Raw genomic sequence first — 21254 nt, 5'->3', positions numbered from 1 at the left:
GTGATGCCCGAGCAGCATCACCCGTCCCAAAGCGTTCGTTAAAAAACTGGGATTTGCCCCAGCGTTCGGCACCTCCGCCGCTCACAACCTGCCACACCGTCGGGCTTTCCTTACCAGGCGGGAGAGGCCGATCCAGGGGTCGTTGTCGAGCCTCTGCGCGAGCGCCAGGACGTGCCCCTGCTCGTCGGCACTGGTGACCGCGACCAGGTCGCCGCCGTGGCTCACGCAGTAGGTGCGCGCGTTCGGCCAGGTGCGCTCGGGCGACACGGAGAGCAGATAGCACGAGTCGCCCCTCAGCTCCCAGCCCACGTCGCAGCCCGGCATGGCCGGGCCTTGGGGCAGGGACAAGGTGGAAAAGGGAGCGTTACTCTCAGAAGCAGGGTCGGGCGTGCGGAGGTATGCCGCTCACGCAGCGCGTGATTAAATAGTCATTGGGTTTTAATCTCCTCCTTCGGGCACCGAGAAGGAGACTGCACGACTTTTCTAACAGTTGAGAAAGAAGACAAATTATAGGAGAAGTGGTGCAGTGGTGGTGCAGTGGTGTTGTGTGTAGAGTTGTGGCAATCTGATGATGGTGTAATGGTGGTGGTGTGCGGTGGTGTTAGGGTTGTTAAACATTTTTTTGCATCATTGATTATTGTATACAAAATAAAACAGTTATAACAAAAATATCTTAAGTTGGCTTCACGATGAATATGAAAGGTCCTTGAAAAGAAATGTGCTGAACAATTGCAGATATCTGTACGAAGGACACAATAACCTGCATATCCACCCCATACCTCTATCACCACTGTAATTTCTTTACCTCCAAACCCCCAACACCCCCCCCCCCCCCCCCCCCAGCAAGCGTGCCTTCTCACCGCTCTCGCAGATGAACTTCTGGGACAGGAGGCACGAGCCGTCGTTCCAGAACCCTCCGTCCCCAGCTGCAATGTCCCCACAGTCCTCCCCAGATCCCCCCTCTGCGTCCGGCCAGTCATCGGGCTGCCCGGGTCTCCATTTCCTGCAGCACGCGAATCATCCGCATCATCATCATCATCGTCATCATCCCCATTTACTATATCACACGTGTACACAGGCGTGCACGGGTATGGGTAGGTTTACATAGGGGTGGCAATGTGCACACAAGGGTGGTAAGGGGCCGTCCATAAATGACGTCACGCACCTGGGGGGGGTCAGACATTTGTGACGATGTGTGACGGGGGGGGGGGTGAGAAATGTGACGTCACATCAAAATGCGCAACTTTAAATAAATATAGACAACACGTTCTACTTAATTAAGTAGACTTTTTAATTAATGTTTTCTCCTACAACATTAGAGTGCAGAGCCACATTAAATACGCACTACAATGACAATAGTTTAAAGCATGTTTTCTTTTGGGGGGGGGGGGGGCAGATCTTTGTGACGTCATATTTGAGGTGGGGGGATCTGACTTTTTGTGACGCCGTGTGACGAGGGGGGGGGGTCAAAAATCGTCCGAAATCGCGTGACGTCATTTATGGACGGCCCCTAATGTGTACACAGGTGTGCACGGGTATGGGTATGTGTACACAGGTGTGCACGTGTGCGCACGCTCACTCGAGCTCCGGCAGGTAGGGGGACCCGTCGCTCCACTCGTAGACCCCCTCGGTCACTTGGTCGTGCAGACCAAACCAGTAGAGGTTCGATCCCGCAAGGTGCGACGCGATCCAGTTCTGGAACAGGTGCAACAACAAGGACAGCCACAGGTGTAGCGGCCGCCAATCGCCCCTAAGTGACGGTGAGGTGTCACAACGCACTCTTGTGCCAGGCTAGGTGCACCTCGAGACACGCATACACAGTACGTGAACGCAAATGAAAAGCGCGCTCGCTCCTTTGGTCTGCTACTCCCTCGTTTAGTCTCGACCAGAGGCGACCGGTCCAGCGGCGTGCCCTGCCCCCTAACCCACTTACTTTTATAAAGGCGATGGTGACAATAAAGTAAATTCTAATAAAAAAAACATCTCCAATCCATGCGTTCCTCTGTCTCTCGGTGAATCAATTCCCAGCATGAATCTCTCTCAGTGCTTCTCTCTGCAGCAATTCGTGAGCGATGACAACTCTGGGTTCCATCTTCACACACGCAGTCCACCACAGATACCACACGCGTCCTCCACGGCCTTGGTGAGTAGGGGTAGGTGAGTGCATGACCATGGTGAGTAGGGGTAGGTGAGTGCATGACCATGGTGAGTAGGGGTAGGTGAGTGCATGACCATGGTGAGTAGGGGTAGGTGAGTGCATGGCCTTGGTGAGTAGGGGTAGGTGAGTGCATGACCATGGTGAGTAGGGGTAGGTGAGTGCATGACCATGGTGAGTAGGGGTAGGTGAGTGCATGACCATGGTGAGTAGGGGTAGGTGAGTGCATGGCCTTGGTGAGTAGGGGTAGGTGAGTGCATGACCATGGTGAGTAGGGGTAGGTGAGTGCATGACCATGGTGAGTAGGGGTAGGTGAGTGCATGGCCATGGTGAGTAGGGGTAGGTGAGTGCATGGCCTTGGTGAGTAGGGGTAGGTGAGTGCATGACCATGGTGAGTAGGGGTAGGTGAGTGCATGACCATGGTGAGTAGGGGTAGGTGAGTGCATGACCATGGTGAGTAGGGGTAGGTGAGTGCATGGCCTTGGTGAGTAGGGGTAGGTGAGTGCATGACCATGGTGAGTAGGGGTAGGTGAGTGCATGACCATGGTGAGTAGGGGTAGGTGAGTGCATGACCATGGTGAGTAGGGGTAGGTGAGTGCATGGCCTTGGTGAGTAGGGGTAGGTGAGTGCATGACCATGGTGAGTAGGGGTAGGTGAGTGCATGACCATGGTGAGTAGGGGTAGGTGAGTGCATGACCATTGGTGAGTAGGGGTAGGTGAGTGCATGGCCTTGGTGAGTAGGGGTAGGTGAGTGCATGACCATGGTGAGTAGGGGTAGGTGAGTGCATGACCATGGTGAGTAGGGGTAGGTGAGTGCATGACCATGGTGAGTAGGGGTAGGTGAGTGCATGGCCTTGGTGAGTAGGGGTAGGTGAGTGCATGACCATGGTGAGTAGGGGTAGGTGAGTGCATGGCCTTGGTGAGTAGGGGTAGGTGAGTGCATGACCATGGTGAGTAGGGGTAGGTGAGTGCATGACCATGGTGAGTAGGGGTAGGTGAGTGCATGACCATGGTGAGTAGGGGTAGGTGAGTGCATGGCCTTGGTGAGTAGGGGTAGGTGAGTGCATGACCATGGTGAGTAGGGGTAGGTGAGTGCATGGCCATGGTGAGTAGGGGTAGGTGAGTGCATGACCATGGTGAGTAGGGGTAGGTGAGTGCATGGCCTTGGTGAGTAGGGGTAGGTGAGTGCATGACCATGGTGAGTGGGGGTAGGTGAGTGCATGGCCATGGTGAATAGGGGATAGTTAGTTGAATGCATGATCATGGTGAGTAGGGGGGGGGTGCATGACCATGGTGAGTAGGGGGGGGTGCATGACCATGGTGAGTAGGGGTAGGTGAGTGCATGGCCATGGTGAGTGGGGGTAGGTAGGTGCATGGCCATGGTGAGTAGGGGTAGGTGAGTGCATGACCATGGTGAATAGGGGTAGGTGAGTGCATGGCCATGGTGGATAGGGGTAGGTGAGTGCATGACCATGGTGAGTAGGCTTCGGTGTTAGCATGGCCATACATTTAAATCCACACACACACAAAACGGACGCAGAAAGTACATCGGGCTTTGTGATTTATGCAAAAAACCATCAGCAGTTCCTGAGGGCCGGCCCTAGGTACGTATTGGGCCGGGCCTTGCACCACCAAACGCTCCCTGTGGTCCACCCGAGTTCACGCTCCTTCGTGGTGAATCGCGGTTATTAGGGTGGGCCCCGTTGGGGGTGGGCCAGTGGGCCCCCACCCCCACAAACACACATCAGCTCTACTGCCCCCCACCCCCCCATCCCAGAGGAGTAGGGAGAGCGGAAGCCCCCCCCCCCTCCCGAGCACCCCACCCACCTGCTCCCCCGCCGAGTTGACGCTCATCAGGTCCCCCCCGTGTCGCAGGCAGTAGACTCGAGCGCCGGCCCAAGCTAAGCTCTCGGTGGACACGTAGTAGCAGTGGCCGTTGTACTCCTGCCAGAAGGTGGGGCACACCGCGTGGCACGGGGCTACAGGAGGAGGGAGGGAAGAGGAGATGGGGGGGCGGTAGTTGATGTGGTTAGAGCGAACCCCGCCGAACCGAGTTCGAGTCCCGACTCACGGCGTGGTGCTGCTGGCCACCCCACCCACCACGTGTGCCGTGCCGGGCATTCAGAGGTGCTCGCTTACAGCACTTGCCACAACAGTCTACTCAGGCTATACTGGGGGGGGGGGGGGGTCTTTGTTTTTGGTGGTGAGTGCACTCCTAAACCACTGCGACTGCCGCGCCGGGGAATCGAACCGGCGACCTCTGCATTGCAAGCTTCAGCATTACTCAACGGCAGTAGCTCTGTTTATTAATAATAAAAAATCAGGTTTACAAATTCTCGAATAAATGAGTTACTATTACCATAATTTTTTTGTAAAGTTTTGCTGGCTGGCGTGGGTGCGGGCACGCATATTTGCGTCATGACGTCCGTTTCGTGCGTGCCGACGTCACGCCACCCACCCTCCCCGGCCATGGATACCACCACGTGAACGCGATTGAGGAAGGGGGTTAAACGAAACTAATTATTTTTATTTTACCGGTTAATGCCCACTGAGCTATACAGCTGTGGGTTTTTTTTCTCTTCCCGAAGCGACCTGGCTATCCCGAGTGATATAGCTCAACGAAGTGGCTTATCATCATGTGGACATTTGTAGCAACCGGTTACTCTAAACGCGTGTTGATTCTAAATATGGAGGGAAACACCGGAGGACCCGGATAAAAAATCCACGCGACCACGGGGGGAGAACGTGCAATTTTCAAATATGCAGCAGGCGTCAGGGTCGGGATATCGACCCACGAGGCAAGAGAGAGTGCGACGGGAACGGGAGAGGTGGGGATAAGGAGAGCGAGGGTGAGAGCTGAGAGAGACAAACAGGGAGAGAGTGGGGAAGGGAGTGGGTGAGATACAATGGAGGGAGGAGATGGATATAGAGGGAGGAAGAGGTCGAAGAGGGGACAGAAGGAATAGAAACATACATAAATTGGGATAAGGGCCGTCCATAAATGACGTCACGCACCTAGAGGGGGGTCAGACATTTGTGACGGGGGAGGGGGGGTTGAGAAATGTGACGTCACATAAAAATGCGCAACTTTAAATAAATATAGAATTGTTATAACAACACTAATTGTTCTAACAACACTCCTACAACAGCAGAGTGCAGCGCCACATTAAATACGCACTACAATGACAATAGTTTAAAGCGATTTGAAGCATGTTTTATTTTCAAAATGGAAATATGGTTTGGGGGGGGGGGCAGAGCTTTGTGACGTCATATTTGAGGGGGAGAGTCTGACTTTGTGACGAGGGGGGGGTCATAAATCGTCCAAAATCGCGTGACGTCATTTATGGACGGCCCCATATACATCACAGATAAGGCTAGAGAGAGGTGGAGAGAGACAGGATCTTCTATAAAATTAAAAGTCTTTCTGGCTGGCTGAGAGGGACGGACGGTGAAGTACAAAGGACGTGCGGTTTGCTCGTTTTAATCATTACAAGCGGTGGCTCATCATCAACGCGATGGATGAGAACGCGCGTGATCTGGAGCTCGTGATGCGCGCGTGTTTGCTGGGCTTAGGCGCCCTTGGCGGCCATAAATGCGTATGACACCCCCTTTTAGCGACCAGGCCTTCCTCGTGAGTGTCAAATAAACCTAGACTCCTACCTGTATCCACGTCACCTTGGTACCCCAATGGAACGATCCGTATGTCATAGCATATCATATATGCACTGGTTTTTCTTTGCGGGGGGGGGGGGGGGGTAATTAATGCGCAAGAATGGTACGTTGCTTTTTAATGATTATGTTTCTGTTCATAGACATTGGCAAAAGAAAGATGGAGTGAAAGATGAACGGTGCGTAAAGAAGCATTGAGCAATCGGAGCATGCTCGGATCTACCCCGAGAAGCTGAAATAGAAACATCACTCGGAGAAGACGTGCAAAGTAGAGAACAATCTAATTTCGTTAAGAAAAGTGACTGCGCTTCTGCAGGATATACTCTTACGATTTAGAAGATAAACTATATATATGTTGTTTTTCCAGGTGAGTCCCACTGAGCTAATCAACTCTTTTTCAGAAGCGACCTGGCCACAAAGTGGTTAGCTCAACGAAGTGGCTTATCACGTGGAAATTCATAGCAGTAGCCAAATATTCTAAACGCGTGTTTCTAAATGAGGAGGGGAAACTCGGAGGACCCGAAGGAAAATCCACGCGACCACGGAGAGAACATGCAAACTCCAAATATAGAGCAGGCGTCAAGGTCGGGATCGAACCCATGACCTCATGTACACTTGGCGAGGTAGTTAACATCTCGCCACTGTGGCATCACGATGGTGAGATATGCCCTCGATAAGGGGTGATGGCAAAGATGTCGAGATGAACAACAAAGTGAGAGCCAAAGAACGAAACACGCTGGAGAGGGCATCCACCAGTGAGATGGAGCGATTCATTCAGTTCATTTGCTGGGCCCTTAGTGGATTGTAACATCTCATTACCATCATGACTGGCTTTATTATGATCACCCAATGGGATTCGTCTCAGAGGCCACGCTTTGCTGATGAGCATCACGTAAATGGAATCCAGCTTTGGTTAACAAATGGTCTGGCCGATTACAACATGGAATTCATCCCCAGTGATTTATCAAACCCCGCAAGCTATAATTCTTTACAATACAGTATTAGAATAATTAGCGTTTAAGGAATGGACGATGGAAATTCGTGACTTCGAGCGCTTTGCAAAACACGGTGAAACAGCCTCTGGGTTAACAACACGTGATCCGTGCTTGCGCTGTACAAGCCAACATCAGAAGAATATTGTACAGCATTGATAGACAAAATCAATACTTTGCAAAATCAATACTGTTCAAATCAAGAATAAACAAAACATTCATACGTAAAAAGGTTTCCCAGAAATTAATTCGTGGAACAGTAATTTTCTGAATTCGTGTGAGCCTAATAATTAATCTATCAAAATACTGAAATAATTAGTTGGACTGAAATAATTTAATCCAAATTCACATCCGACCGGGTGGCGCAATTATGCTAAATTGATGTCTGGTCAGTTCAAATGCCGCTCGAGGTCGATAAATCTGATACCATTTTGATGGAAACCAAAGCAGTTGAGCGTATTAACACGCCTCTGACACAGGAATGTGGAATTTCCACGAGTGCACCGCTTACTCACCCCATCCCACGGCGATGACCGCGAGGGCGGCCAGCAGGTAACCACGCATGGCTCCTCAACGATGGTGGTGATGATGATGATGATGTCGTTGATGAAGTTTATATTGAACGCAGATCCTCGTTATCTTTGATTAGCGGCGCGAGAATTGATGCCCATGGGTTCTAAATTAAAAATCCCCAGCCACCTGGGTCCGGCATCGAACTCTGATGTCCTAGGTCTACGCAGTCCTGAAAGCACCACTGTGAATTTAATGCAGTGTTTGGAGTTGAACTCCGTACTCCTGAGTTTGTGGACCAAAATCCAAGTTGGGGAGAGGGTCCTTAGTACTCCCCTCGGTCTCGGGGAACTAAGGTCTGGGGACGAGGATCCGGGATCTAACTGGGAGTTCTGAGGTCCGGGTCTCCGACCGGGCGGGCTATTTATATGCGTGCACTTGTTCATGCGTTAATGTGTAGCCGTACGCGTGCGTGTGCCTGAGTGTGCGTGTGCCAAGCGCCACTAATGAGTCATTGCGTAAACATGCGCGGGTGTACAGGTGCTTCCGCGGGTTATAGCGAATGTAATAGATGCTAATGAGTAATAGGTGCTCGCTAACAGAGCTTGCTCCTAAATAGTATGGACTTGTTCCAACCATGAGAATGCAACATTTCCAAATTTTGAGGGTCCCAAAACATGTTTGGAGAACCTACAGCTCGCGGGGCGCACTTCGGTTCATACGTTACAAGGCACGGTAGTCTTGCTCGTATTTAAAGACTGGGCACGTCACAATGTGTCACGATGTATGTGCGACATCAATGACAAACATTTGAGCTGGTTCTGAGCCTCCCCCTAGATCGATTCGGCCTTAAATTGCTTGACTGGTGTAATATGGTTGTGGTGATCGTAGTGGTCGTGGAAGCGCGGAGTGGTGGTGCAGCGGTTAGCGCGCTGCGTCACGAACCCGTTAGCCCCAGTTCGATTCCCGCTCACGACCACCAACACCAGCGACGGTTATCTGAACCGGTCATGGGCCTCCCCTAGGTGGACTCAGACTGAAATGAGTTCCTACTGCGGCGCGTAGTAAATATCGCCGCTTTGGGAGACAAAGGCGGCCGGGGGCGTGGTGTTGGCCACCCCACGGCCCTCGCGTCTAGTTCCGGCCTTCGTGAGTGCCCGCGAAGAGCACTCAGCCCGACAGTCTGCTAAAAGGGGGTATAAAGGCGAGATATTTGTCTTTGCAATTGGGTGAGTTGAGCTCCGCGTGATCTCGTGCGCGCACGAGGCTGGAGGCGCGTGAGTTCGGCTCGTACACGCGCAGCCCCCTGAGCCCCACCCCCTCCTCCCCTCCACCCCCCCCTCCCCCCGACGATCTCCGTGACCCCACGACTTGCGTTGTCCACAGTTTACAATTTGAAAGCTGTAAGTGACGATTACATCCCTATAACAGGAAACTAGTGCAGGCCAAAAAAAAAGAGTAAAAATAAAGAAAAACAAACACAAAGTGTAACACAACACAAATATCTTCAGGGATTCTTTGCAGCCTTCCCTGTTACGTTCTGCAGTCGTTTCCTGTAATTCATTCCCATTTGGTTTATATAATGCCGATATAAAAATCATAACTGAGGTGGTTAATATTTGTCCCATTTATGTGTCTGCATTTGTTTCCCCAATTCAGTTGGAATAAAATATTTTATGTCACTGCGAATAGCTCTGCTGAGAGTACATTTCCTTACCCGACTCCCCTTACTGACATGTATTTTGTGGTTGGCTGGCCTCTAAATTGTCCATTATTCAATTCTCTATATTATTTTTTAACGATTTATATGCACTTTATAGGAGGCTACCTTGTCTTCCTTTTGATTACGTGACAAATCGAAGCATTATTCCAGGACTGGGGTGTTCCATTTTCATGTAAACGTTCCGTAAAAAGGGGCGCTAATTTCGATGCAACATTCAGGCCTGCTTCCTTGATAATGCTCAGTTGTTCAATCTTGTCCAGTTCTTCCTTTCGTACTTTGAAGGTCAATGGTTACTCTTTCAAATGTGACACCTGGAATCTTCTCCTCCTCGCTCGAATATTGATGTTTTCTGGGGTATATTATATTATTCTTTAAAAAAAAATCTAGTTTTCTACTATGGAGCATTCTGTTTACATCATTAGGATTCCATCTTGCTCTCTACAGTCCACTAGTCGAGCTTTACCAATCATCAACTTAATTTTTGCTGTTTTTATTGGTTATATGACATCGATGACATGCTTTTTTCTTAAAATCTCTCTCAAATCTTAACGATTGTTCAGTTCCATGTATAGTATTACGTTTTTGTTATTTTTCTTGACTAAGAATCACGGACATTTTTCTAAAATTTTGTATTTTCATCCCTCTCCATATCGCTTCTTTTCTTCAACATGCTGTTTGTGGTTCCACGTAGCTTGTTCTCTTCTAGTTTTTTTTTACTTTGCCCCCCCCCCTACTTTCAATGAATGCCCAGTCCATTACAATCTTGGTTATTTTTCATTACTTGGTGGTGACATCCATTTCATGATTTAGCTTCTCTTGTCAATTGAATCTGCTTGTAATCAGTCTTCCTCCTAAACTCGAGTTTTCATCTTAACCACTTATTTTTGCCCTGTAATTAACTTTGTCATCTCTTTGGCGATGAAGTGTAACTTGAATTGCATTACCCTCGTGATCACTTCCTGTACGTCATTTTCTTGGTGTCTGTGAGAAGTCAATTTCATTTCTAATTTCTCTATTTGAGATCCTCCATATCAATGCCATCGTCTCCGTGTTTCGGAGGATGACGATGGAGGTGTTAGTAGTAATTAAGGTGGTGGCGACTTTTCTAACCGTAATAGTGATGATGACGATGACACTAACGATAATAGCAGTCACGACAGCGGAGATGTCAACGGTGATACATTGATATTGGCATTTTAATTGCACTGGAATGACTAAATGAAAGATACAACTAAAAAAAGAATCAACACCTATTTCAACGATACGCCGATAAATTCCCCAGATTAGGGATTAAACGACACAAAAGGCTTCTTCTGACATGGTTATACAACAGCAGATGAGAGCGCGTGCCACTCATTGCTTCCGTCGCCGCACTTAAACACATAAACCTCTCGACCTGCGCTTGTAAACTGGAAGCGGCCTCATGTCGCATCTTCCTTTATTGAGCCTTGCTGTGAGTAAAGTTACGCTCCGTCAATGGTTAGACTCGGACTAACAGGGGGTTTCACAAGTGCGACACAAGGTGAACATTTAGAGGCCCCGTGGCATCAATATTTAACCGTGACTGTGGTAAATGGGAATGAGACACTTCAAAGGGCTAGCGAGTCATGCTGAAGGTAGGAATGTGATTTTACGCACACATAAATAGCTAAGGGTATAATAGTTCAGTCAGCAGAACTGCAAGACTTATAATTGGGTCTTGGCACGTTTATAATGTGTACAGCGAACTCGTCCTCCACCATATCACCGTCAACATCATTATCACCTCCACCACGACCATCATCACAACCAAGACATAACCACAAAAACTTTTCATCAAAATTACCAGAAATATTACATATTTCATCACCTCTGCCACAATCACCACTATCGTCATCACAGCTAGCGTCAATCTTACCACTCACCATTACCACCACTCTCACGAGAGCTCTCATCCGCTTCAACTATGCAGCACCTCTTACCTCCACCTATGCAACATCTCCATCTGTCACCTTCCTGCTCCAGTTGTCATGATCCTCATCCATGTATATATAATTGAAATTGTTGGACAGTTCTCGACTTACAAACGGGTTACGTTCCTAAGACCCGTTCGTAAGTCGATTTGTTCGTATCTCAGAACTCAATGCTGTACTGTATTTTATAGTAGTGTTATAAATTGTGTTTTGATTCAACAAAAAATGAAAACATCGTTAAACGAATAAATAGGAAATTGTACATTTGCATGTAACACTGAAATAAATACTGTATAGTAAATAAAACATTAAAATAATGGGACACGAAAAGAAAAGAAATCTGTTTTATTTTCACTTACCTTGAGTTCTGATTCTGGCTTGTTTGTCGGAAGGGGTGTGCATCTCACAGAGGACAGCTCCACCAAACAAAATAGTTCCGCGGTTCGGTTTATAAGTACGATCGAATGTTCGCAAGTCGGATGGTTAAAAATAATAACATAAGTCGGAAATTCGAATCTTGAGGACTGTTCGTATTGTGCTGTATATTTTCATCACCATCATGACAATTACCATCAAAATTGCATCCGCCACAACTATCTTCATCAACATTGTCATTTGCACAATTATACTTTCAAAAATAACATTCATTTAAATACGTTTTTGGAAGACAATGTTTTAAGTTGTTTGTACATTTCTCTTTCGTTTATTAGAAATTATTAAAGTTACGATTCAATTTAATGCGAGATATGTTTACAAGTCTGTTTCCCAATTTTATCCCAATTGTGCTGTCAGTGTTACGTCACTTTACGAAGAATCCATTGGAAACCCCCTGCATTACAGAACAGCCCGTAGAATTGGATATCACCATAGTAATGTTCGTTGCATTACAGTAAAACCGATATATTTCATTCTTCACCAAATTGAGGGCAAAACCATATTTCATGTTTTTTTGCACATTCATTGGTAACTAGGCAGAGGGCATCAACTTGCTACACTCGAGAACCCAGTTTTATCACATTATCTCAACAGTGTACAGCTTAGCGCTCTGACCTCTGAGCAACCCACCTCCTTTATAATTAACAGTGTATTGTATAATTAACCGAGTTAAACGTGTGAATAATAGCAGCATGATACGCAAAGTGAACCTCTGCATAAAACAACCTCCATTCTTCAAGACGTCTTCACACTGTCACCGTGGCCACCTCATTAGCGATTCCTAGAGGAGAGAGAGAGATTATGAGAGTTGCTAGAGAGACAGATAGAGACAGTAAGAGCTGTTAAAGATAAAGTTATGGGACATGTAATTGGTGGCAGGAGTGGCACAGTGGGTCACGCACTTCGCTAAGAAACCGGCAACCCTGAGTTTGATTTCCTCGCCATGGCCAACATCAGTGACGAGTGATATGTGAACCAGACAGTCCTTGCCACCGTGCCCAACTCGCCAAGTATTGTCAAATATAACTGACAAAGGATGGGGGAGGCCATAAAGTGAACTCACGAGTGGCTGTAAAATAATTGTTTTGAGTTCCAGTCGGGATTAGAGAAGCATACATCTGAGGAAGTGGGTATACAGGGCATCCACTATTATCAGGTTCAATAAAACTACAAAAAACACTTGTCCGTGTGAATATGTTATCGCGCGAGTTCCATCGCTCTCATCCTCCACATCCCAATCCATGGTGCTGGCGACATTTAAGATTTGAGAAAAAGTCTTAGGTATTTTCCAGCGTCTTGGCTGTAATTGGTCCAAATGCTCATGCGATGGCGCTCTCGAAATCAAACCAAGCTATTCATTTCTTGGTTCACATGTTATCTTTCACTAAACCCCAAAATGCAACCGTGCAGGTAAGACTGAAGTTTAAATACATTACTTAACAATAGTTAATATCTTTATGGACCACCCTGAAAGTTGTAACCTATTACAGGTCTTTCCAGAGTGGGGTGTGGTCTCTGTGGAGGCAGTTATAAGTTTGAATCGGGGATGGGGTGTAGCAGACGTCAAATCAATGTATCTTCCTGCTTCAACGAGTATAAGGAACCGTTTATTTATGTTGGTGACCCTAAGCCAGCGGTGGAAATTCCATATTCCCATGGTAGAGAACAGTCTTTTCAGAGAGTGACTTCAGTTGATTTCCCGCAGTGTGGTGCTCATGTTATCAACCTCGGAGAAATTATGCACCTCATCCCATTTACATATTTCCCCATCTCCCGTTACTCTATCTCCATTATACCTCTCTTTGTGTGAATGAATCCTGGATGTGGTGAAGTGACCTCTCTGTGGAAGTGGTTAAAGGTTTGAGTCTAGATCACGGTGAAGAGGTGCATCTACAACTAACAAGAGGTTTCAGTTATAAACTTGGAGCAAAAGTGAGGTTAGGATTTTTCTACAGGTGGTTATAGGTTTGAATCCTGGGCATGGTGGAAGAGTTAGGTCCCTCTATATGTGGGTATAGGTTTGAGTCCTGGACGTGGCGAGCCTGGTGCTGCATGGTCTGCTAAACGTTTGCTCACCACACATGTTCTCAAACATCTTGATGTAGATGTACCCATCGAGACCCCACTCCGGGCCCCACGAGTTACGGACAATCCAGTACGGGAGGTCACCTACACAAGTGGACACACAAACACAGCGACACACACAGAGATAAGCACACAAGGACGTGCATGAATGTGCGGAGTAAGGACGCTGAATAATATTTACACATGCATGCGCACATATATACCGATAATGGATATATGTATATATATACATTATCTGTATATATGTGCGCATATATATATACAGATAATGTCATCAAGCCCTGCCAATCAGCTCTCACCCAGAAGCTCACATGGGAGTAGAGTTGAGACTTTTTTGTTCAATTATTTTGATGTTGTCCAATTAGTCGGGAAATGGAACTGATAATCGGGAAAGTCATCGATTACTTAAATAATGCGATAGCCCAGCTGGAGGTCACAGCGTTTCGGTGCGTACCAAGTGAGTATCCGGTGAGTGTGACGGCGTGGTTGGGTGTCGAGGAGGAGCAGTGGTGCTGCACCACGCCACCCAGGTAGTCCTGCCAGCTCACTGCATCCACACTCACGGCCAGCGGACCCCGGCCCACCAACCAGCCCATCATGGCCTCTTCGTCATCGCTGCTCACGGGACACAAAGAACCCCCACATAGCCTTTTACAGACTGTTGCGGCGAGTGCCGTTAGCGAGCACCTATGAAGGTCGGCATGGCGCACAAGGAGGTGATGTGACCAGCACCACGCTCGACCGAGTCCAACAAGGGGAGGCCTAAGATTGGTTAAAGATATTCGCCATTGATGTTGACTGTGAGCGGAAATCGAGCTCTCGTCGCCGGGTTCATAGAACTGTGCGCTAACATCTACATTACCACTCAAAGACAATGATCACCCCAATAGTCTTAACACCCTCATGGGGCAAGTGCTGTTAGCGAGCACCTATTACGGTTGGTTTGGCCCACGAGGGGGTGGGTGTCCAGCACCATGCCTGGCTGCCTTTATCCCTCAGCGCTGATGTTTACACACTGTACCAGATACTCATTTGAGGCTGAGCCGACCTAGGGGAGACCCAGAATTAGTTCAGATAATCATTACTGATGTTGGCTTTGAGCAAAAATCGACTTCAGGCTGCCAGGTTCACAGCACAGCAAGCTAACCCCGACACTACCACTCTTCACACAAAGTCACAAGCACACACATATGCAGGCACACACACTTATGCATAGTGATATAGGCACGCACACACACCACTCACACTACTTGTACGCACGCACCGGAAGGAGTGTGATGCAAAGTCCTTGATTTCCACACCAGGAGTGGAGTTCGTAAAAATCTGGCATGGACCAGCACTGTTAGTGAATGGGTACAAGGATTCCAGAACCAAATGCAACCGTGTCTACACACATACACATACAACAAAGAATAAAAAAGATTAGCCACAAATGAAATCGTCGAAAAATCTGATAATGAAAGCTGATGATGTAAAAGTCAAAAGTATAAACGTGAGGTGGTAGACATCTCAGTTGGTCTAGCTAAGCCTGTGATGGAAATTCCACATTCCTTTGACAGCGGCCAGACTATTTATAAGACAATGACAGAAATGGGACATTTAATTGATCTCAAAGTAAAGATGGGCCAATTTTATGACCGGCAGGGAAATTAACTCGTAACCCTAACGCTAAACATTTTCAAAGAAATCCTCAAACGTTGCTTTGGATGTTTTAAAAATCTGTACCATATGGCTTGTATGAATGCAAACTGGAAAATAGGTTTAAGCAGGTTAAACCATGTTAGCCCTGTTACCGAGCTTGGCGCAAGCACCTTGATGACATCACAGATGCTTATTGGTTCATTTCTGTTGTCGTTGTTGTTGGTGACATTATAGTTGCTGGCATTGTTGTCGTTGCTGTTGTGTGCCGGACCACGGTCATACCTTATTGAGCCAGGAGAAGGCCGTGACAGTATCACCCCCCTGGCAGCCGTGGTTGACCCTGGAGCAGTCGAGGACCTGCTGGACGCTCAGGGGCTTCAGGAGGCCCCCCGTTAGCACGCTGGCGCTCTCCACGACCTGCACAGGACGCAAACGCCCAGCAGCCGCCGCACTACACAGACGCACGCACAGGCGCACACACAGGCACACACGTGTATGCATTTGTATGGAGAGATATGCAGACATTCATGGAGGGACAGACACACACATGGGGGGCAGATAAAGACAAAGATCCCCCGTATCCTTAACAGACTTTTTTGGGGCAAGTGCTGTGAGTGAGCACCTATGAAGGCCAGCAAGGCACACAAGGGGGTGGGTGGCCAGCACCACACCCGGCTGCCCTTGAAACCCTCGTGGCAATGTTTATACATCATACCAGGTACTTATTTGAAGCTGAGTCAACGTAGGGGAGGCCCAAGACGGGTTCAGAAAATCGTCACTGGTGTTGGCCATGAGCAGATCGCCGAGTTCGTTGCGCGGTGGTAATCACTCCACATGCAGGGGCAGAAATGCAATCACAAGGAAATAGAAAAACATCCTCCCCTATAGGCTGTAACAGACTGTTGGAGCCAATGCACGATGGCATGGTATGGCCACCACCACCCAGTGCAGATGTTTACACACCGCACTGGGGACTCATTTACAAATGAGTCAACCATGGTAAGGCTCAGGACTGATTGAGATTTGAACTACCAGGTTCACTGTGCAACCACTCCCCATGATACACACACAGACTGAAGCACACATAGGATGAGTATGCATATGCCAGTATACGGGCACAGGTAGAGACAGGAGCATGGCTACTGGTGGAAAAGATGTGTACATGGGCATGGGGACACATGGGTCGCATGTCACTGAGTACTATTCACACACCAAACACAAAGGTATACAGCGTAGGGCAAGCGTGGAAGAATGAGTATACTTGCAGAAGATTGCATGCACACTTATGTACATGGGTGAGTACGTGGACATGCACTCATGCAGTGGTGATTAAAGCTACCAAACAAATACCCTGTTTTGGCCAGGACAGTCCAGCTTTCAAAAAGGCTGTCCCAAAGCTTTTTAAAAAATCAGGATAGTGTCATGGCTTACAATTTCTGGTCTCGTGCTCGACTCATAATATGGGCAAAGGCCATGGCTGCCTGAGCGGTGATTGATGCTAACAGAGTAGTGAGCAGGGCCTATCAGATATAGGTGGGGCGAGTGTGGCTATGTAAAAGTAGGTAGGGTTTGGCGGGAGGAGTACCTGCCAGCTTATGATGTGTCTTGGTGGAGCCTCCAATAAATTTGGTAGCTTTAGGCAGTGATGGTGGGGATGGTGGTAGAGGTGATAGTGATGACAGTGACACTGGCAGGCAGTTGGTAGTAAAGATGGCATTGATAAAGGAGGGCGATTACTGATGATGTTTGCGCTGATGTTGGCTGTGAACCTCACAGACTCCTGGTTCTTCACAGCTGTCACCGCTCGCTTGTCGCTCCAGTCAAAGTGCGTGGGAAGACTGGAGAGCTGAACATGGGGCCCAGGTGGGGCTGAGGCTCCACTGTGAGCAGGGGGGCCCTTTGTCCCGAGCAGAAACATTTCTGCATGAGGGGGTGCAGTGGAAAAGAACATAAGCCAGTGTGTGGCAAAAAGAAGCTTAGCCTGGCACAAGCATCATGATGTCACCACGAGATATTGAGAATGGTGCTGTCGTGTGTGCACCTATGTATCAATAGCAGTGGGTACACAAACATGGTCACAGCTACATCAACCCTTCCATTTATACTCTACTCCACTAAAATATTCGGGGGAAATTACAGAATAAGCAGGATGTTATCTCAAAACCTCTACATCTTTCTCATCAACCTCAGTACACTCAGTATAACTTTTAATACTGATTCTAAGATATGGGAGCCATGGATTTCACTACAATCACCTGTTGGTAAGAAATAGAGTTATTATAAAGTAGTGGGGTATCTATAAATAGATTATCCTGTACAATACAATACATCTAAATTTTAAATGTCGAGTTCTGCAATTACTTTCTCACGCCATTGCTGGTCAAAGGACTTCCACTAGAGGCAGTTCGAGAGTACCCCTGTCCAGAGAATCTTGGCCTACTCTTCCATGCCGACCAGGCGTCTTGGAAGACCTGCCATTCATCTTCAGCAAACAAGTATCCAAAGTGTAATATGGTGCAGTGATTGGAATCGGGGACATCAGAAGTGCTGGCGAAGCAGGATCGACAAGGCCATTATAATGAGACAATACTAACCCTCCCCCCCCTCTCCTGTATAATGAATAGATGTTATCAATCGGCTTAACTCAGCCTAGCACCCGCCCTCCCCGACTCCACACGGCTCCTCCCCCCCTCTTACCCTATATAGTCGCGTTTCTCTATTAGCTCTCTTCACTTATTACAGTGATTTTGGCTGTAACGGTTCCACCTGAAGACGGAAGCTTGCGTTGCCTCCGAAACGTCGTGATTTAATTGAGTTGTTTTTCATGTATTTATTTTTTTACCTACGTGACTTTACCGAAAAAACCAAAGAGTATGAGACAGTACCTCTTCGTGTTGCGCCGTCTCTCTCTCGATTGCATACCTCGGAACTCTTGCGGGGTGAGGTCGGAGAAGCGAGTCACTCCGTAGCGGGGCCGCCACCGCGAGCCGTTGTGCCGGGCGCTCGCAGCGGCGTTGAGCCATTCGTGTCGGCGAAGGCTCGCCTAGAAAACACAAGAAAAAGATGAATGTCTCTGGCTCTACGAGTATCGGTCATTAACAGTGCACCCACAGATCCCTCGTGTTGCCTTCGTCTGGCTCTGTGAGCCTGTCATTAACACTCAAAGGCGTAGCTAGGATATTTTGCGCCCGGGGACGAACTATAAAATTGGCGCCCCCCCCCCCCCACCCGTTTAATCACGTACCAAAATGTAATTACATGACATGTAGGCTGTGTGTGGCAGGATATATAAACTTTTAGGTTGAGGTGTAGATTTGTGCAGTAGTTTCAGGCTGCCGCACCCGCCGCAATAAGTTATAATGTAACGTTGTAAGCCTCATTTTGGCGCCCCTTTACCTTGGCGCCCGGGGACATATGTACCCCCCTGCCCCCCCCTAGCTACGCCTCTGTTAACACTGCACGAACAGATCACTCGTGTTGCCTTCGTCTGAACCTCAGTTACACTCTTTGGTTTTTTCGGTAAAGTCACGTAGGTAAAAAATGTAAATAAATTCAATCACGACGTTTCGGGTGCAACACAAGCGTCCTTCTTCAGGTGGGGACAACTTAGCGAAAGCACACCGCTTAAGTGAAAGCACAACCGCTTAAGTGAAAGCACAACCGCTTAAGTGAAAGCACACCGCTGAAGTGTGTCTCCGAGACACGCTACCTGAAGGACGCTTGTGTTGCGCCCGAAAGGTCGTGATTTAATTTATTTCAATTTTTCACCTACGTGACTTCACCGAAAAAACCAAAGAGTATGAATCCTTGCAGTCACGAAAACTTCAAATCTAGAAAGAATGAACCTCAGTTATGAACAGTGGCTGGACCCTGGGATTCCGCATGTTGCCCTTAGTTCTCTCACCTGGTATACGGCGAATCTCTCGTCGTATTCCCGCTGGGAGCCGTACTTCTTGGCGAACCTCAACACAAACTCCTCGAAGGACGAATCTGCCCCATGGTCGCCACTGCGGTTAACTGAGTCGGCATTGCGGTTAACCGGGAGGATATCGCGATTATCGGCATCTCCAAAAATCGGGATGCACAACGACGCGGCGAAGATGACCAAAGTAATCGCATTACCGCTAAAAAAACACATTATATTTTTTGTTTAATAAGAAAAAAATAACTGCACACAAACTCCCCCGGAAAACTCTATAAACAAAAGATGCGATATCTAAGCACGCAATTAATTGAGCAAAACACACAAAGCGTTACGAATTGTCACGTTCCGTTTAATACGTGACAACCCTTACTAATTGGCCGTGTCGGGTGGCGGCGGGTTTAACGACACATGTACCCGCCCACCCCCCGCCCCACGTGATGAAAGACGTTAACGGGCTGCAGTAACGCGTCACATCCGCCGCCGCCTACGAGCGCGGAAAAAACTCCCCCGCACGTGCCCCTCCCCCCGCCCCTCGCGCCGCGTTCTTTGCTCAACGGTGGAAAAAAAGGGGGGGGAGGGGGGTCGCCCCGTGGGGGGAGGGGGGGGTCGCCTCGTGGGGGGGGGGGGTCGCCTCGTGGGGGGGGGGGGGGCTCGCCTCGTGGGGGGGGGGCTCGCCTCGTGGGGGGGGGGGGGTCGCCTCGTGGGGGAGGGGGGGTCGCCTCGTGGGGGGGGGGGGGTCGCCTCGTGGGGGGGCTCGCCCCGTGGGGGGGGGGGGCTCGCCCCGTGGGGGGGGGGGGCTCGCCCCGTGGGGGGGGGGGGGGTCGCCACGTGGCGGGGGGGGTCGCCACGTGGGGGAGGGGGGGTCGCCTCGTGGGGGGGGGGGGTCGCCTCGTGGGGGGGCTCGCCCCGTGGGGGGGGGGGGGTCGCCTCGTGGGGGGGGGGGTCGCCTCGTGGGGGGGGGGGGGTCGCCTCGTGGGGGAGGGGGGGTCGCCTCGTGGGGGGGGGGGGTCGCCTCGTGGGGGGGCTCGCCCCGTGGGGGGGGGGGGCTCGCCTCGTGGGGGGGGGGGTCGCCTCGTGGGGGGGGGGGGGTCGCCACGTGGGGGGGGGACCGTCCTGAATCCGCGCTCGCAAAACGAATTCACGTGAACGATTTCACCGACTTCGCGAGCTTCATTCGAGGCGAACTTTTACGCCGCGCTCCGTGTGCCCGAGACGCCTTCTTCCTGACACGAGTGACGCCGGCCTCGACGAGGAGAGGCCGCGCCTCTCTCTCTCGCCTCGCCTCTCTCGCGCGTTTCCGTCAACGCAACTCGCCCCCAGGGTAGATTCGGCAGCGCTAGACGACAACAACAAAAAAGAACGGAAAAAGTGCCGATTTATAATTGCGTTCTGTGTTCGTCATTCTATAGAATTGTGTACGTTCGTAATGAAATTATATTGTGGTGCGTGTGCTCTCCGTTACGTTGCCTAGCAACGCGGCCTGGGAAAAACGGAGCCCCCCCCCCAGCAATGACCCTGAATGCTGAGGGCTCAAAGAGCCAGCCTCAGGCTCAATTCGGGTCCTGTGGCAATGTTTGGGGCTCGAAGAGCCAGCCTCAATTAGGGTCCAGTGGCAATGTTTGCGGCTCAAAGAGCCAGCCTCATTTATGGTTCAGTAGCAATGTTTGCGGCTCAAAGAACCAGCCTCGTGCTCAATTAGGGTCCAGTGGCAATGTTTGGGGCACAAAGAGCCAGCCCCAGGCTCATTTAGGGTTCAGTGGCAATGTTGGGGCTCAAAGAACCAGTCTAAAGGCTCCATTAGGGTCCTGTGGCAATGTTTGCGGCTCAAAGAGCCAGTCTAAGGCTCATTTAGGGTACATTATCAATGTTTGGAGCTCAAAGAGCAACCAGGCGAATGCTCCATTAGGGTTCTGTGTCAATGTTTGGGACTAAAATAGCCAGTCAAAGGCTCCATTAAGGTTATGTGTCAATGTTTGGGACTAAAATAGCCAGTCAAATGCTCCATTAGGGTTCTGTGTCAATGTTTGAGACTAAAAGAGCCAGTCAAAGGCTCCATTAGGGTTCGGTGGCAATGTTTGGGTTTCAAAGAGCCAGCCAGGCATATACTCCATTCGGGTTCAGTGTACTGGGCGGTCCAGATGTCCTGTGACCCCCGCATTTAATTATC

At 49.2% G+C, this 21254-nt stretch overlaps 2 protein-coding genes across 2 annotated transcripts in view; both read right to left on the bottom strand.

Moving 5' to 3' along the window:
• LOC133347630 (macrophage mannose receptor 1-like) overlaps positions 1 to 7710 on the bottom strand; it is a 48796-nt gene extending 41086 nt beyond the window's left edge. Inside the window, exons 1-5 of the mRNA XM_061560071.1 lie at positions 7332 to 7710; positions 3983 to 4134; positions 1580 to 1695; positions 861 to 1003; positions 115 to 332 (exon numbers count right to left, since the gene is read on the bottom strand). Of these exons, the coding sequence (XP_061416055.1) occupies positions 115 to 332; positions 861 to 1003; positions 1580 to 1695; positions 3983 to 4134; positions 7332 to 7380 (678 nt within the window). The 5' untranslated portion in view covers positions 7381 to 7710. The remainder of the gene's footprint in view (positions 1 to 114; positions 333 to 860; positions 1004 to 1579; positions 1696 to 3982; positions 4135 to 7331) is intronic.
• Positions 7711 to 10281: 2571 nt separating this feature from the next.
• CTSO (cathepsin O) lies at positions 10282 to 19641 on the bottom strand. The gene is given in 9 exon segments (XM_061560070.1): positions 10282 to 12217; positions 13513 to 13605; positions 13976 to 14136; positions 14786 to 14907; positions 15445 to 15585; positions 15587 to 15613; positions 16937 to 17082; positions 18085 to 18205; positions 19067 to 19641. Coding segments are annotated over 9 exon segments (1080 nt in total). The 5' UTR covers positions 19301 to 19641; the 3' UTR covers positions 10282 to 12182.
• Between the last annotated feature and the right edge of the window lie 1613 nt (positions 19642 to 21254).

Source organism: Lethenteron reissneri, chromosome 26, assembly GCF_015708825.2.
Source record: "Lethenteron reissneri isolate LAM-NWPU_2019-01 chromosome 26, ASM1570882v1, whole genome shotgun sequence".
Lineage (NCBI taxonomy): Eukaryota > Metazoa > Chordata > Hyperoartia > Petromyzontiformes > Petromyzontidae > Lethenteron > Lethenteron reissneri.
This window is presented reverse-complemented; position numbering and strand designations above follow the sequence as displayed.